This window comes from Lemur catta, chromosome 8 (genome assembly GCF_020740605.2).
Source record: "Lemur catta isolate mLemCat1 chromosome 8, mLemCat1.pri, whole genome shotgun sequence".
In the NCBI taxonomy this organism is placed as follows: Eukaryota; Metazoa; Chordata; class Mammalia; order Primates; family Lemuridae; genus Lemur; species Lemur catta.
The window spans coordinates 62,593,191-62,611,882 of record NC_059135.1 but is presented as its reverse complement, the minus strand read 5'-3'; the positions used below and the strand labels follow the sequence as shown (position 1 = coordinate 62,611,882).

At 34.0% G+C, this 18,692-nt stretch overlaps 1 protein-coding gene across 4 annotated transcripts in view; it reads left to right on the top strand.

Moving 5' to 3' along the window:
* The window catches only part of SLC4A10 (solute carrier family 4 member 10), a 304,278-nt gene that overhangs the window by 120,306 nt on the left and 165,280 nt on the right, over window positions 1–18,692 (top strand). For all 4 annotated transcript variants that reach the window (XM_045558894.1, XM_045558891.1, XM_045558893.1 and 1 more), the window contains exon 2: window positions 5,666–5,747. In XM_045558894.1, coding sequence (XP_045414850.1) covers window positions 5,666–5,747 — 82 coding nt within the window. The remainder of the gene's footprint in view (window positions 1–5,665; window positions 5,748–18,692) is intronic.

The window sequence follows — 18,692 nt, the reverse complement described above, 5'->3', positions numbered from 1 at the left end:
ATGTTGATTATTTCCTTAGCTGTGCAGAAGCTTTTTAAATTAATCAAGTCCCATTTATTTATTTTTGTTGTTGCTGCAATTGCCTTTGGGGTCTTAGTCATATATTCTTTGCCTAGGCTGATATTTAGAAGAGTTTTTCCTGCATTTTCTTCTAGAATTCTTACAGTTTCATGCCTTACATTTAAGTCTTTTATCCATCTTGAATTAATTTTTGTGAGTGGTGAGAGAGATGGATCCTGTTTCATTTCTTCAGCATGTGGCTATCAAATTTCCCTAGGACCATTTATTGCATAGGTCTTCTTTTCCCCAGTGTATATTACTGTCTGTTTTGTCAAAGATCAGTTGGCTGCATGTAGATAGTTTTATATATGGGTTCTCTATTCGGTTCCATTGGTCTATGTCTCTATTTTTGTGCCAATACCAGGCTTTTTTTTGGTTACTATAGTGTTGTAGTATAGTTTGAAGTCTGGTAATGTGATGCCTCCAGATTTGTTCACAGCCCAATTCTAGCAGATGTACAAAGAAGAGCTGGTACCCATACTGCAGAAATTATTTCATAACATCAAGAAGGAGAGAATCCTCCCCAACTCATTCTATGAAGTCAGCATCACCTTGATACCAAAGCCAGGAAAGGACACAACAGAAAAGAAAACTATAGACCAATATCCCTTGTGATGATAGATACAAAAGTCCTCAATAATACACTAGCAAACTGAATTCAACAGCACATAAAAAAAAATAATCCACCATAATCAAGTGGGCTTCATCCCAGGGATACAAGGATGATTCAACATATGTAAATCAATAAATGTGATTCACTACATATACAGAAGCAAAAACAAAGACTATATTATCATCTCAATAGATGCAGAAAAAGCATTAGACAAAATTCAGCAAGCTTTCATGATAAAAACTTTCAACAAACTAGGCACAGAAGGAATATATCTCAAAATTAGAAAAACCATATATGACAAATCCACAGCCAACATCATATTGAATGGGGAAAAGTTTAAAGCCTTCCCTCTAAGAACTGGAACAAGACAAATGTGCCTACGTCCTCACTTCTAGTCAACATTGTGCTGGAAGTCCTAGCCAGAGCAATCAGGCAAGAGAAAGAAATAAAGGACATCCAAATTGGGAAAGAGGAGGTCAAACTATAACTTTTCGCTAATGATATCATTTTATATCTAGACAATACCAAAGACTCCACCAAGAGATTCCTGGAATTCATAAATAAATTCAACAAAGTCTCTGATTACAAAATTAATGTATACAACTCAGTAGCATTTCTGTGTACCAATAACAGTCAAGCTGAGAGTCAAATCAAAGACTCAGTACCATTCACAATAGCTACAAAGAAAATAAAATACCTAGAAATATACTTATCCAAGTAGGTTAAAGATCTCTACAAAGACTATGAAGCACTGAGGAAAGAAATCATAGATCACACAAACGAATGGAAAACCATATCATGCTCATAGATAAGTAGAATCAATATTATTAAAATGTCCATACTGCTCAAAGTGATATACAGATTCAATGCAATCCTCATCAAAATACCAATGTCATATTTCACAGATATAGAAAAAATATTTCTATGCTTTTTTTGGAACCAGAAAAGAGCCCGAATAGGCAAAGAAATTTTAACATACAAACAAAACCAACTGTTAGATTTTTAAAACTTTGCCCAAGAGCAGAGGAATGGCCTCTGAATCTTATTTTCATATCCATTTTTTTTTATTCATAGTTTATGTTTCCTTAACTCTGACCTGTTTCAGCACATGTCAGAAAGACACAGGACCACATGCTAATGAACATGTCCCTCCACTGTATACTTTGCTGTGTGTAAAGAGGAAAACTGATCTTCCTAGGTTGAAATATGTCTATAATACTTTACCTGAAAGTACTAATTTCTAAAACATGGGGGCCAAATAATTATCAAGATTATGTCCAGGAATTATAAAACATTTATATATATAAATAATACAGGCTTTTTCACAGATACAAGAATTTTTAGACTTCACTTGGTATAAAACATCATGGGTATTAGGTAAACTTTTCCCCACTTTAGACACCTGACTGTAACATCTCTTCAGTGTTTTAACACTGCTGTTTATTATGTCCTTATAAATAGTTAGGAAAACAGTTAACCATATACCTCCCACCTCATTTAGTCCAGTATCTGTTTCCCTGAAGAATTTTCTAAGAGATTAGTAAACTAATCAGAAAAGCTAATTGGAAACAGGTTATTAATGTCCAAGAATGATGCAGCTTGCTATTCTCTGTTCGTACTGGGGTTTTAATTGTCTTTAATGCTCTATTCAAAAGAAGTTGAAAATATTGTGATATTTTTCTCTGAGAATCTTTTGCCGTGATCACCTCAAATTAGAGCATTTGGGAGTAATTATCTGTTCTGATTATCCATAAAAAGGTCCCAATAATGTCCAGTAAAATATCATTCTCAAAAGGGATTTTGAATTTTTATTCTTCTCAATGACTCAATTTATTCATGTACTCATTTTGTCACTGTTGGAAGATTGTATCACCTCTCAGTTGCCCCCCAAAAGAAGATCATTTATTTAGATGCTTCCTCACATACCATTCTCTTTTTTTCTTCAGAATACCTCTGACTATATAACACCCTCCAAACATTTCTCTCAAATCTCAGAAAGAAGGGAGTCCCTATCTTTAATTCTAGTGACTTAGACCTTAGATCACTGTTATATTTATTCCTGGCACCTGGGTCAGGGAGATTTTTTTATTTACTTCTTTTCTAGCATCTCACTTCTCTTCTGTATTGACACTTTCCGTTTAGCATTCAGACAGGCAAAGTTCTAACCAACTTGAAAAAGAAATCTCTACTTTAATTTTGAAGATTTTTCTAATGATAATCTATTTCTCTTTCAATTATTCATTCTGGAACTAGGGGAATAACCACAGGATGTGTTCAGGAACCACTGGATCTACAGTGAGATAGATTTGAGCTAAAGCTCCATTGATTACCTAACATCCATAAGCCCCTACTCTGACTGATGAACAATAGTGACATTTTCTGACTGGGATTAGTGTCAATTCAGAGCCAGTGTCGAATAGTCCTCCAAAGGTCTGATTATTTCCTTTTCCCCAATGTACAGTCGCCCTGGTAAAAAGTGGAATGTCCCTTTGGGAAGACTGTGAGAAAGACTATAAATTTTTGCAATGTAGCAGGATCCTTCCTCAAATGGACCTGGCCTCTCCTTTATTCAACAGATTCTGAGTCCGTAAATTGGTTCAAGTACAGGAATTGATTGATAGGCCATCACTCTTTCTTTTTATGATTCAAGTTAGACTTCTGTTCCCCTGACCTAGAACTTTTTACTTCTATAGATCAAATAAGAATTTAGTAGACTGCCTATCTATTTCACTTGTAGGGTCACCTTGATCAGCTAGCCAATTCCATAGGTCTCTGTGAATCAGACTGTGCTGATTATTGTTTTGACTCTGCTGTCCGTATGGTAACCACACCCATCTTGTCTTTGGTGATTAAGTGCTGTTTGTTGGCCCCTGTCCCCCTGGGATCTAATTACCCCCATTGTGCTTTAGGATCCCAGTTTGATGGTAGCAGTTCAAATTATAATTCCTGACCTAAAGAGAAGAGAGACAACAGAGCTCTTCAAGGGTACTGGGCTTCTCATCATAAACTTATTTCTCACAATCATGATGAAAGCTGTGTCCTCTGGACCTTCCTGGCATGGGCAAGCAGGACTTAAATGATGAGCTCTAACATTTCAATCTCATTAAGCCTTCGTATGATTTCCTTTATGGTACATCAAAGCAGTTCTGGAATTTTAACTTCATTTAGTGTAGCCTACTTTTTGGTCCCTGTTTCAACCAACTAACTAAACAGAGCCCCTTGAACTGCAACATTAAATCTAGAATCTCTGCTTAGTGGGCACATACCAATAAATTGAGCCTGAGCCTATTTTATATTCCTTCCACTGTTATTCTATTCCTTTAATATCCATTCCCACACATATTCCCCTGATTTCTATCTGTATAAATTATAAAATTTTGCCATTATTTTGGAATGTAGCTCAACTCCTGTGGGTCACATTTTACACCTCACCTTTCGAGGCCCACTAAAACTTAAGTCCAGTTATAGGTCTAAAAGCAAAGAGAGTTGGTGGGGCTAGTCTTAATGAGAATCAGCAGTGTCTTTCAAGACAAGATCTGTAATCTCTTTCCTCATTTCTTCACTATAGATTACCTCATTTGTTTTGCCTGATTGTATTTTGACTTTGGCATTTTCCTTATATGTCCCCCCTCTCAAGGTTATCAATGTTCATGTTGTATAAGCACAACAACACTGGAAAATAATTTTGCATCATCTCAAAAAATGTCTATGTATAGTTTGATGTTATTGATTCTTTTTTTATTTCCCTTCTACTTACTCTAATTCTTCATTATTTATAAGAATTATCCAACGTTGAGACATTCTCCAAGTTTGAGGTTTGTTTTCTCCCTCTCTCTCTATTCTCTCCATGGTCTTGATTTCTTTTTTCTCTGGATTCCCATAATTCTGACTTTTCAGTACTACATATTATGACATTTAGTCGAAGATCGCTTCCTTAATGAAACAAAGGAAGGTCCCCAGTGTCTGATACTCCAGTGTAGTTGATGGATAGAAAATTGGTTTATTTTTATTTCCTTCATTAGCACACTCTATAACTTTCAAAGAAGAAGCAAAAATCTTTTTCTTTCCTACTAGTCATATATTAGAATAGACTTAGGAATAGATTTTGGAAACACTGTTCATCTATAGTCTATCTTTTCATTTCTCTTTCTGTGCTCGGTGTTCACTTTTAAGGCAATTTTTACATAGGTGTTCACAACCAGATAAAAGTTGTAAATATAATAGTTTATGTTTTACTTCATTCAATATTTTGTGTTTTGTCTATTCCTGCACGGTCAAAATGGATTATATTCAATACTCCCCCTTATTTCAATGAGTATCAAATTAGTGAGTATATTGTTTTGAGCATGTTTATAATGTTGGGGAGACATAGTCTCTGCCCGGCCATTCTAAATTGGTAAAAATATATATGGAAACTAAATTAAGGTTTAATGCAAATGATTATAATTCACTGTTTAGTTTGAATAAAATGCATTATACTGAAGCAAAATAATTAGAATTGTCATTTACTTAATAATTGCTATTAATTGCTTTTAAGGGATTAGATACCCCAATTCCATTATTAATGGCAGTGGAATTATTTCTCCTTGCCATAGCATTAGTGATGTAATACTAATGATTTGCATATTTTTCTTATATAGTTCAAGATGTCATCTTTTTAATAAGAAAGAATTCTTTATCAGGGATAAAAATGTATGTTACTAAATGACAGGATAACTGTTTTCTATATTTTATCTCACTAACAAATGACAGCAACTGAGACGTTTGACTCCCTTCAATGTCAAGGAAATCAAACGACATTCCTTCTCTGAATATGTGGCCAAATTTATTTTACTTTCCTTTTTAAACCAACACTTGATAATCAGACTACTCATGCACAAGTAGATTTAAGTGACTGAATTAAACCCCAAAATATTAGATCATGGTAAGGTATATTTTTTGAAATCCAGAGAATATATGTATTATCATTTAATCTTTCTCCTTATTCTACAGAGAAATGATGAAGAGGCAGTTGTGGATAGAGGTGGAACTCGTTCTATTCTCAAAACACACTTTGAGAAAGAAGATTTAGAAGGTAAGACATTCTGTTTGTTGGGGTAGCTATTGATGTGCTTTCTGAAAGTATTTCACAGAGAAATGTGAAGTTTGTCAAATTGTAGAGAATTGTAAAAGTTGATGTAAGAGTAATAGTAGTGCATTGGTGGTGGTGGAGTAGATATGATTGTTTTGGTGCAGTCAGACCTGCAAACAATGAGAAGCCTTCACTCATCTAAAAGATATTTAATGAACCCCACTATATTCCAAGCACTGTGTTGTATGCCAGTCTTTCAATAGTCCTTGCTTTAAGGAATTATAATCAATTGGGAAATGAAAAGAAAAGAAATGATGACAGATCAGCATATCAAGTGCTATATGAGAGGTGAGTATAGGACAGGAGGAGTGTCTAACTTAGCCTATGTTGTCAGCGTAGGCTGTCACTGGAAGAGAGTTAAGGACAATTGGAATTCTGGTTTTACTTGGATAATATATCACACAGAGGTGGAGGCACCATTTATGTGGGTTCTTTTCATTAGGAGGGGCAGCTCATCCAACAGGGAGGTAGTATGGTTGAGTGGTTAACTGTTAATTTGTCTGTACTTCAGTTTTCTTAACTGTTAAAATAAGGATAACAATGGAATATATTTCCTAAAATTTTTATGAGAATTAAGAGAAAAGTACTTAGAATAGAGTTAGCATAAAAGTTAAGTATTGACAATTATATTGTTCCATCACAATTTAACGTTCTCGAAGCATTAGTTCCTTTTTATTTTTTAACCAGAACTTATTACTAATGCGATACAAGGTATACAGTACTTGTTATCTTTTGATTGAAAAGTGAAACTCAGGTGATCTTAAGAACAAATAATCAGAGAAAGCTCCTAATAAACCACTGAGCTGAGAGGTAAGATTTTTTTCACTTATCTCTTTAATGTAATGTAACCATTTAAATTACAATTAAATTCATTGTTCTTGGATCTTATCTTTGGCCACAACAATTACACAACAGGGGAGTTAATATAATATTTAGAAACAACTTTCAACAACTATACCTACATTTTGCTTGGTACACAGAAAATACCCAGGTCCAAGAAAGTTATATTCATTGGGTTGACGTAGTGATTTGCTATGCTATACACATTCATTACATAAATTAAAGTGAGAAAAACCTTGAAAAATCTAAACTCATAATGGATAATGTAAAAATAATTTCTCTTTGAGTTTGAAATGCCATTACATTAAATTTTTTTCAATAGCATATTTGCCTTCCTATTTATGTCATGCCATGACAAGCTATTTTTGTATTCACTAAACACATACCAAAAAAAATCTAACAAAGCAAGAAGTTAGTCTAGAAATATACTCAATTCCAGGGAAAAGCCATCTTATTTAAAGATTGTCATGCATAACTACACACAGGTATTGCAAGTTAACAATTACTGATTTACAAATAATTACAGTAAAATGTTGAATGGTTCTTTTGAACAAAAAATACATAATACAAAAATAAGATTTAGTAATATCAGTTTAATTATTATATCTACATGTATTACATACATTTTCCTTTGCTGAGCATGGTTAGCAAATATAGGTGATGGTGGGCAATGCTTATTAAAAGACAATTTCTGATTGGTAGAACACAATTGGATTAACCAGATTTTGTTCTATTTACTGATTGATGTCAATAGTGGTTATTTTAACCCCAGAAGCTAATAATTGTGGCTAAGTTATTGATAACTGAAATTAACCACAGAATGCATAGGCAATATTGCATTTTAGAATTTTAAAGCAAAATAGGAATAAACCTTATTTATATTGACTTTCTAATATTTGTTCTGCTCCCAGCCCACACTAAATAGGTAAGCAATCTCCCATTTGAGGATGCTATGGAGGGTTCAGCTGTCATGATGCACACACTGATTTAATAGATCTGTTAGTGGTTATGGATTGATTACCCAGAATTAGAAAATAATGCCAGAGTAATGTGATGGATGTCATGGTTCAGGATGAATCAACTGGCAACAGAATATCAAATGAGTAAGCGGGAGAGCACCAGTGAGAATGGTAGCATTACCAAGGTAACGGTGGTGGTAATTCCTCTTCTGTTTTGTGCTGCTATAACAGAATACCAGACTGGATAATTTATAAAGAAAAGAAATTTATTTCTCACAGTTTTGGAGATGGGAAGTCCAAGATCGAGGGGCCCATATAAGGCAAGGGCCTTTGTGCTGTGTAATCACCCCATGGTGGTAGGAGGAAGCGTGAGAGATGTTGAGAGAGATGGAACGATGGAATGCAGATCCTTGAGCCCTTTTATAATTCACATTCATTCATTCATGAGAGTGGGGCCCTCATGACCTAACCACTACCCATTAGGCCCCATCTCCCAAAACTGTTGCATTGGGGATTAAGTTTCCAACTCATGCTTTGTAGGAGACAAATTCAAACCATAGCGTTCTCCTTTTGTGCAATTAAAGGAAAAGAACAGAACTACTTTCTAAGAGCTTCTTTAGTAATATAGATAATGCACAATAAATATTTTAAATGAAATAGAGTTGGGAATTGCTATTGTAGACAAACACACTTTTAAAATATAAACTCTTCTTTCAATTAAGATTTTAATTTTGAAAATCTCAGGACTTTTTTGTATATACTTAGCTAATAAAATTACAGGTATAATTTAACATCCTGAGTACAGCTTGTAGAAATGGCAGGTGGTTAAAAATAGCTATAAAATCTCAGGTGCAATATATTTAATGGAAAATGATCACCTGCTCAATAACAACAGCTTGATGTAATATATTAGTTAATTTATTCAAATATATTATACATTCTGGTGAATGATATGTGAAGTGTTTAATTTTCTCCTTCGAAACTTATTTCTTTTTTATTTTATGTATATTAATATCTTGTACCATTTTTATGTCTTCTACTACCTAAAATCAAAAGAATATGATTTATTAGATTCTGTTCACTTCCTATTTTTGTACATCATGCAGTCAGTAAATTCTTTGAATCTATCTCAGTGGTGTCTCTTCTCATCCCCTCCCTTCCATTCCCACTGCCACTGCTCTAGCTCTTTCTCTCTTCTATGTACTATGTACTGTGCCTTTCCCATAATCCAGCCTCCTTAATATTGCTACAGTATTCTTTCTAAGCCTACTTCTTCCTATGGTAAAACACAGTGAGAGCATTGAATCCCTATAATTAGATAACCTCAGGATTCTGAATAGAACAAAAATTGTTGAGATTAACCATTTCCTATTTTTGATCTCCCATGTCAGTGTGAGATCAATACTATCTAAAGTATATGATTCCAAAAGGAGAAAGACATTAATACCCTTAAAATTCTTTCTTTTACTTGCCCTTTAATACATGTGTTGTCGATAGTGTTGCCATATAAAACATAGGATGCCAAGCTAAATTTGAATTTCAGATAAACAATAAATAACTTTTTAGTAGAGGTATGTCCCATGCAATATTTTGTTTGTTGTTTTTTATTTGCTAAATCTGGGAACCCTAGTAGTGGGTATTACAATGAACTACCAATATTTCCCCAAAGGATTGAGGCATTATTTTCTCAGTTGCCAGAGGTATTACCTGCTGATGACTCACAGCTATATCTTTTCCTGGGGTTACTATCAGCTGAAAGGAGCTGCCCCTTGCCTGTGGGAGCTGCCTACCCTGTGGCATGCTAATGCAATGAATTATCAATGAAGGAATACAAAAAAGCCTGGCCCCTTTGCCTCAGTATGAGATAACTCTGCAGGAATGTCCCAGCTTCAGAGTTCCCTGTGGAATTGACTGAGGCCACTATTGCAACTGCATCATAATTCAACTTCTCCCTTGTACCAAATCCTGCTTCCCATAATCCTTCACAGGTGTTAATGCTGACAGTTCTCTTCAACAAACTCCTTGAACACAAATCTCTAAGAGTCTGTTTCCTCGGGAACCCAACACCTCCATTGATCATTTCCCTGATCCCTAAATAGTACCACTAGACAAACTTGGTAGTCAGCAGGACCCTCACATTGTTTATTTCAACTGTGGCGTTAAGAACTAGTCGGTTAGAGGACTCTGAAACTACTTGACTTGGCCATAATAGTAAATTAAAATCAGTGTTGCATCTGAAGGAATGGCAGGGATTAGTGCCACCTTTAAAGACCTGAAGTATGCATCAGTCTGGCCACAACAGAAACTTGGCAAATCCTGGAGGTTGATAGTGGACTACCTCAAAGTCAACCAAGTGGTAGCACCAGTTGCAGCTGCTGTCTCAGATGTAGAATCTTTGCTAGAGCAGGTCAACATGGTCTCAGGACCATGGTATGCAGCTATTGATCTGGAGAATGCATTATTTTTGCTGTTACTATCAAGGAGTATCAGAAATAGTTAACATTCCTTTGGGAGGTACAAGAGTATACATTTATGGTTTTGCTTCCGAGCTGTGTTAACTCTCCTACCTTCTGTCATAATAGAGTCCAAACAGATTTGCACTGAGAGGATGTTCGGTAGAACCTCACATTTGTTCACTTTACTGACTGAATTGACAAGAAATGGCAAGTTTGTTTGAGGTCCTGGTAAGACTAACACATTTCAAAGCCTGTTTCCCAGTGAATCTGATTAAAAGACAACATGAAAGTTGGGCAGAGTGCCACACTGTATTGAGCCTGAAACTCCAGGGTGGATGGATAGATAGGTTTGGTCAGTTTCCACATGGATTCAGTAAAAGTAACCCAGTGTCCCTTTAGTTACTCTTATTCACCTCAATTCTCTCTTCATTGTTTACCCTTATCCTGTCTAGTTTTTCTCAGAATGGATGACTGTATTTTTAAAAAATTTTAATGAATATTTTATTTTTTTCAGACATGACTATGGTTGTGTCTTCTGCAGGCATACTAGTAAATTAATGAAGCAAGTCCCTAAAACAGTATGTCCTGTTAACTAATTAGGTGATCATAAAGAGAATAAAATTCAATAGCCAAATGTGATATATTATCATTTTAGCCATTTTGACTGAACTGATCAATTTTTAATGAAGGCAATATTGTCAAAAAACTAGATTACTTTTTAAAATTTTGTCTAAAAATGTTTTTTATGTTGATCAAAAATGAACAATATGAAATTTACCATCTTAACCATTTCTAAGTGTATGATTCAGCAATGTTAACTGCATTCACATTGTTATGCAACTAATCTCCAGAACTTTTCATCTTAGAAAACTGAAACTCTACACACAAACAACTCCCTTTTCCTCTCTCTCCCCAGGCCCTGGCAACCACCATTCTACCTTTAGTTTCTGTGAATTTGGCTACTTTAGATACCTAATATTATACAAGTGGAATCACATAGTATTCATCTTTTTGTGACTGATATATTTTCCTTGAGCATAATGGCCTCAAATTTCAGCCATGTTGTAGCATATGCCAGGATTTCCTTCCTTTTTGAAGCTGAATAATAGTTCATTGTATGTATCACATTTTGCTTGTCCATTTAACCATCAAGGGACTTTTTAGTTGCTTTTTTATCTTGGCTATTATGAATAGTGTTGCTATGAACATGGGTGTGCAAATATCTCTTTGAGATTTTGTTTTCAGTTCTTTTGAATGTGACCCAGAAGTGAAATTGCTGCATCATATGGTAATTCTATTTTTTATTTTTGAGGAAGTGCCATATTATTAATATTTTCCATAGCAGCTACATCATTTTACATTCTCACCGTTCCAGTTTCTCCATATCCTTACCAACATTTGTTATGTTCTGGTTGTGTGTGTGTGTGTGTGTGTGTGTGTGTGTGTGTGTTGATAGTAGTTATATTAGTGGATGTGAGATATCTCATTGCAGTTTCAACTTATATTTACCTAATAATTAGTGACACTGGGAACAATATAAATAGTCAATTAAAAAATGACGACAGACTGACATCAGCAAGATGGTGGATTAGGAAGTCCTGGACCCTCCTTCCCCTCCCAAACATACCAATTCAGGAACAATTCATGGAAAAATTTCCTTTGTGAGAAGTCCAGCAACTAATTGAAAGACTCCTGCACCCCTGGTGAATGCAAAACCAGACTCATTGAAGCTGGTTAGCATATTCAGAATGCATGCTTGCCAGAATTCCTACCCTAAACATAATACCATACAACTGGGAAAAGACCCTCAACTCCCAGCTCTTCCCAGAGGAGGAAAAGAGTAGATCTATGCAACCAATGCCCCAGCTTGTATGAGGGATACATAAAGGATTGGCTTCTGTCTTGCCTGTCTCAGAGTGCTGATGGTATGGTATAATCTAGCCAACTGGGGGAAAACAGAGATAGCAGCTTAGATCATTAGCCACCATAGTTACTGCACCCCAGCTCAACACAGAGCAAGCAGACAAAATCTCCATTTTCCACCTTCTCCCTGCAGACAGAAAGAGTTGGTCCACACATCAAAGGATTGGCTTTTGATCCTTCTGGGAGTTGCCCAAAGGATTGGCTTCAGTCTCACTTTTCCTGGTGTAATGACAGGATCTGGGATACCCTAGATGCCTGGGGCTGCAAAGAACAACAATAAAAAATTGATTGGACCAGTATGAGTATTAAGAGGCCCCACAGTCTGCCTGGGCTGATTTGTGGGGGTCTTTTCCTGTATAAGGGCAGTCTCTGAAGACTGGGGGAGAAGGCTACTTTGTCTAATGTGAATATACCAACACAGAGTGTTAAGATGATGAAACAGGAAAATATGCTCCACAAAAAGGAGCATAAATCTCCAGAAATTGACCTCAATGAAATGGAGATATATAATTTATCTGACAGAAAACTTAAAATAACTGTAATAAAGATGCTCACTGAAGCTAGGATAGTACATGAAAATTTCAACAAAGAGATAGAAAATAGTTTTTAAAAGTACCAAATAGAAATCATGGAGTTGAATAATACAACTGAAAAATTCACTAGAGGGGTTAAACAACAGACTATAAAAAACAGAAGAAAGGATCAGTGAATTCAAGGACAGATCATTGGAAATTATTCAGTCTTAGGAAGAAAAAGAAAAAGCAATGAAAAAGAGTGAAGAAAACTTAAGGGACTAATGAGACACTACCAAGTGGATCAATATAAACATTATGGGAATTCCAGAAGGAGAAGGGTGAGGAAAAGGATAAGAAAGCTTATTTAAAGAAATAATTGCTGAAAACTTCCCAAATCTGGGGATATGAGATCCAAGAATCCCAAAGAACCCCAAAAAGATGAACTCAAGATGAACTCAAAACATATCCACATCAAGACCCATTAGAATCAAATTTTCAAAAATCAAAGACAAAGGGAGAATTTTGAAAGCAGCAAAAGTGAATTGTTATGTAAAAGGGAAACTTCATAAAAGTATAAGCAGATTTCTCAGCAGAAACATTATAGAGCAGAAGGGAGTGAGATAATACATTCAAAGTGCTGAAAGAAAAAAATATCAACCAAGAATGCTATACCCAATGAAACTAACCTTTAGTAATGAAGGAGTGGTAAAGTGTTTCCCAGACAAATGAAAGCTGAGGAAGTTCATTACCATAGACCTGCCTACAAGAAATGCTAAAGGAAGTTCTTCAACTTGAAACAAAAGGATACTAAATAGCAGCATGATAGTGTAAGAAAGCATAAAACTTGTTGGTAAAGGTAAATATATAGACAAATACAGAACTGTAATGCCATAATGGTGGTAGGTAAATCACTTTTAATTCTAATAAAAATGTAAAAATATTTTAATACATAAAATATAAGTATTTTATAAATAATATATTTTATTTATTAAATATACAATATAAGTAGATGTAAATTGAGACAAATATATGTATGGGAGGGAGAATTAAAAGAGTTGTGTTTTTGTATGTGATTGAACTTAATTTGTTATCAGAATAAAATAGGTTGCTATAAGATCATTATGTAAGCCCCATGGTAGCCACAAAGAACATACCTATATAAGATGCACAAAAGAAAAATAGAAAGGAATCAAAGATTATCAACAGAAAAACTCAACACCATGTAAAAGATGACAAAAAGAGAGGAAAAGATGGACAAAAGAACTACAAGACTAACAGAAAATGATTAACAAAATGGCTGCCATAAGTTCTTCCCTATCAAATAATTACTTTAAAGTTAAATGGATTAAATTCCTCACTTGAAAGGCATAGGATGGCTGAATGGATAAAAAGATAAGACACAAATGTGTGCTGTATACAAGAAACTAACTTCAGATTTAAGGAAACATAGGCTGAAAGTGAAAGAATAGAAAAGATATTTCATGAAAATGTTAAAAAATAAAAAAGGGAGAGCGGGATGGCTACACTTCTATCAGACAAACCAGACTTTAAGTCAAAAACTATCGCAAGAGGCAAAGAAGGCCATCTTATAATGATAGAAGGATCAATTCATCAGGAATATATAGCAATTATAAATATTTATGCACCCAACATCAAAGCATCTAAATATATAAAGCAAACATAGACACAACTGAAGGGAGAAATAGTTAGCAATACAAAAACAGTAGGAGACTTTAGTACTCCACATTCAATAATGGGTAAAACATCTAGACAAAAGATCAATAAGGAAACAGAGGACTTGAACAACACTACAGAAAAAATGAACCCAACTGACACACACAGAATATCCCACCCAACAGCAGCATAATACACATTCTTCTCAAGTGCACCTAGAATATTTTCTAGAATAGATGACATGTTAGGGTCACAAAATAAATCTTAAGATATTTAAAATGATCAAAATCATACCAAGTATCATTTCTGACTATAACAGGACAGTAGGAAAACTGAAAAATTGACAAATATGTCATTAGTAAACAAAACACTCTTGAACAACCAGTGGATAAAAAAAGAAAACAAAAAGGAAATTAGAAAATATCTTGAGAAATACAAAAATTAAAATACAACATACTAGAATTTATGGGATGAAGCAAAAATAGTATTAAAAGAGATTATAGCAATAAAAGTCTACATTAGGAAAGAATAGAGATCTCAAATAAACAACCTAATTCTACATTTGAAGAAACTAGATAAAGAAGAACAAACTAGGCTCAAAGTTAGTAGGAGGAAAGAAATAATAAAGATAAGAGCAAAAATAAACAAAATAAAGACTAGAAAAACAATAGAAAAAATCAGTGACACAAGAGTTGGTTTTGAGAAGTTAAACAAAATTGACAAACCTTCAGTGAGACTTAATAAAAAAAAAGAGAAGATTCAAATAAATAAAATCAGAAATGAAAGGTGAGATATCACAATTGATAGAACAGAAATAAAAAAGATCATACCAAATGTGGATATCTAGTCAATCCATAACTTCAAGTAAGAGGATTAAACCATTAGGAAATATTAATTTAATTGATATCAGGAATTGTTTATTAGCTATGGTGATCTAGATTTCATGTGTCTTTTTTATATCTTTACAGGGTACATGTGATTAAAATATATCTTTAGGTAAACATATTGGGTGAGATTGTAGGTATAGATATAAGCATAAATAAGATGCAACTTCTGCCCTCAAGATGCTTGTGTACAGGTAGAAGTTTGAGTATAGATCATTGTAATAAAGAAGTACAGTCATGCATCACTTAACAAGGATAGGTCCTGAGAAATGTTAGGCAATTTTATCATTGTGAGAACATAATAGAGTGTACTTACAGAAACCTAGATGGTATAGCCTACTAATCATCTAGCTATATGGCAGGTGTATCCTATGACTCCTAGGCTACAAACCTGTACAGTATGTTACTATACTGAATACTGTAGGCAATTGTAACACAATGGCAAGTATTTGTATATATAAGTATATGTCAACATAGAAAAGGTACAGTAAAAATATGATTAAAAAGATAAAAAATAATACACCTATATAAGGCACTTACCATGAATGGAGCTTGCAGGACTGGAAGTTGTTCAGGTTGAGTCAGTGAGTGGGTGGTGAGTAAATCTGAAGGCCTAGGATGTTACTGTATACTACTGTAGATTTTATAAAACACTGTATACTTAGGCTACACTAAACTTATAAAAATAAAAGTAATTGCACTATGACATTATGAAGGTCTATCATCACTAGATGATAGAAATTTTTCAGCTCCATTATAATCTTGTGGAACCACCATCCTATAAGCAGTCCATCATTGACTGAAATACCATTATGCAGCTCCTCACTATATATACAAATTGCCAGTAGAAGTAGAAAGTGGATTCTGCTGGGAGAAACTAATGTTGGCTTCACAGAGACAGAAGTAGGCATTGAAGGATGAATAGGAGTTCTGAAAGCAAAGAAGGAAGAATCTGTTATATGCTGGGAATGGCAAATATGATGTGACTAAAGCATTGGGACTGTTTGTGGGGCATAAAATGTGACTGGATATAAAGTTTCAGTCCTTACATGAAGTAGGTCAGAGAGCAGAGAAAGAATTAATCTTTGAGTCACTCAGTGCGATAAGTACTATATCTCCATTTTACAAGGAAGAAACCAAAGCACAGAAGATTAAACTTGCCCAGGTCACATGACTAGTAACTGGTAGAGCAAGGATTTAAATGCAAAAGAAAGACTTGGGCATGATTATTTACTTTTTCATGACTATTTTTTAAAAGTTCATACTGTCCTATTATGAAGCAATAAGGAATTTAGTATTTAGTTAGTACCCATATCACAATAGTTTCCCAAATAGTTTTGCAAAAATTTGAAAAGTTTTATAGTTAGCAAATAATCATTAGACTGGAATTCATTCGCATAAATAGGAAAGTCACTCTTCCATTGGAGACTGGTTTTATATTCACAAAATTAATAATCTTATGGCCTTCTTATTTCAAATGTCTTTCTTTGAAAAAAAATTTTTTCCTGCCATTATTGGTTGATTAATTTTTGTGCAATTTAGTATTTTTGATTATAGGATCAATGTCAATTAATGGGGCAGTTCTAAGTGGTATTTGTTCCACTGGTAATGACTACTGTAGTTAATTATACAGGATTCATTTGAAATTGTAGGTTTTGCCTGCCAAACACTGATCTCTGAGGATGAGAACTAGGGAGATAGACTAAAACTTAACATTTCAGAAAAAATAACCAATAGTAAATTTCAGTCTCTTATTGAGGTATCTTTGACACCTGTGCACATTTTATAATAAATTGTTCTGTTTTCCCATGGGTATCTTAGGAATAAGAACTAAATAAGAGAATATTCTTTTAAAGTCTTTAATAATGGAATTTACTTTCATTTCTAAATTAACTTGCAGATGTTTGATGTTTTATATTTCTTCATTTTAACTGTTTCACTTAATTTGTGCGAATCACATCAATTCATTTTGAAATATAATTCATTTTTGCTATTTGTTTATTTAGAGTGAGAGGCAACTTGATAATTATCTATACTTAGCTTTTATAGTTTACTGTATTTCAAGGTAAATTTGGAAAATCTAAAAGATCTAAAAGATTTTTCTAAATTTGATCACCGTTTATTAGATCATTTGCAAGTACTTGTAGACACATGTTTGCATGAGGATAGTAACATATGTGTATATGTGGCTAAGAAATTCTGCAAATTTGTAGTTTCATAATTTGGGAATTTTAATTATAGACTTTACATCCCTAACTTAGAATGCCAGCTTTTAGGCAGCCAACTTTAGAACAAGAACCCATATTGTTAATCTCCCTTCATAGTTCCTTATAAGTCAGGCTCTGTTAAGTACTATTCTCTACCTTTCAATGGCACAGTACAGTATTTGGGGTATTTGCTCTTTAATGTGACATGTGACATATTCTTTGTGAATCAGAACTATGTGTGTGTGTGTATGTATATGTAACATTTTCAGCCAATCACTATTTCAGAGATATAATAGATGAAAAGAAATTCATTTTTATTACATTAAATATAATCCTATAAATATTAAAAGAGGAAATTATACAGCAAGAAATTGTTCCTTTAATCCTTAAATATTTTTCTTGAAAAATATTTAATACTTTGAAGACAAACCACAAATGACCAAAGCTTCTTAATATTTACTACATAGGTTTATATTAACAGTATACTTTTGTTGAGTTTTCCAGACCTCTGAGACTTAAGTATGTTGATTATTTGGTTATACAGTTTAATAGTGTTGGGGTAGTACTATGAAAGTGACATTTTGAAGGAGATTGACTTAGTCTACTTTTTGGTTAAATTCTTAAATCTCTATTTCAGCTGCTAATTTTACTCCTACAGCTATGCTAAGAGTTCTTCAGCTGCATGCAATACATAGCCTTCACAGGTTATCTCCTTTCTACTCTGGCAAAATAAGCAGGAATAGCTAGCAATTAAGACATTTCGCGGGAAGTCATCAGCATTCACCACTATTAATTAAGTGCTAATGGGGTACTGAGCCACACACTGATGGCACTGAGCCAAGTTTTTGTTTCATGCTCTTCGTTCTCCAAGGAGGTTAGATTGTGGTGCTGTCAATAGGGCACTTGAATTTTAGACCCCAGTGGGGACAAAAAATTATTGTGGCCACTTTGCACATAGATGTTTACATTTAAAATATCAATTGATATAAATACTGATAATAATGAACAAGTATTAAATAATAATTGAAAGTGGTGATGGTCTTGATTTTTGGATAATATACATCCATAACTTTAGTAGTGCTAGAATCACTGGAACCCTGATAGAATTAATTCCGTATTGGCATACCAGTATTCTAGATTACTATTCTGAATGTTCTCTTTTATATTTTCTCCCAGCCAACCTGTTTGCTTCCCTACTCTTTTAAAAATTTTTATTATTTTTAAATAGATAAAATTGTATATATTTATCATGTACAGCATGATGTTTTGAAGTATATGTAAACATTATGGAATAACTAAATCTAGCTAATTAACACATGCAGTACCTCACATAATTATCATTTTTGTGGTGAGAGCATAACATCCACTCTTTTGGTATTTTTCCAGAATACAATATATTGTTATTAACTGTAATCACCACGTTGGACAAT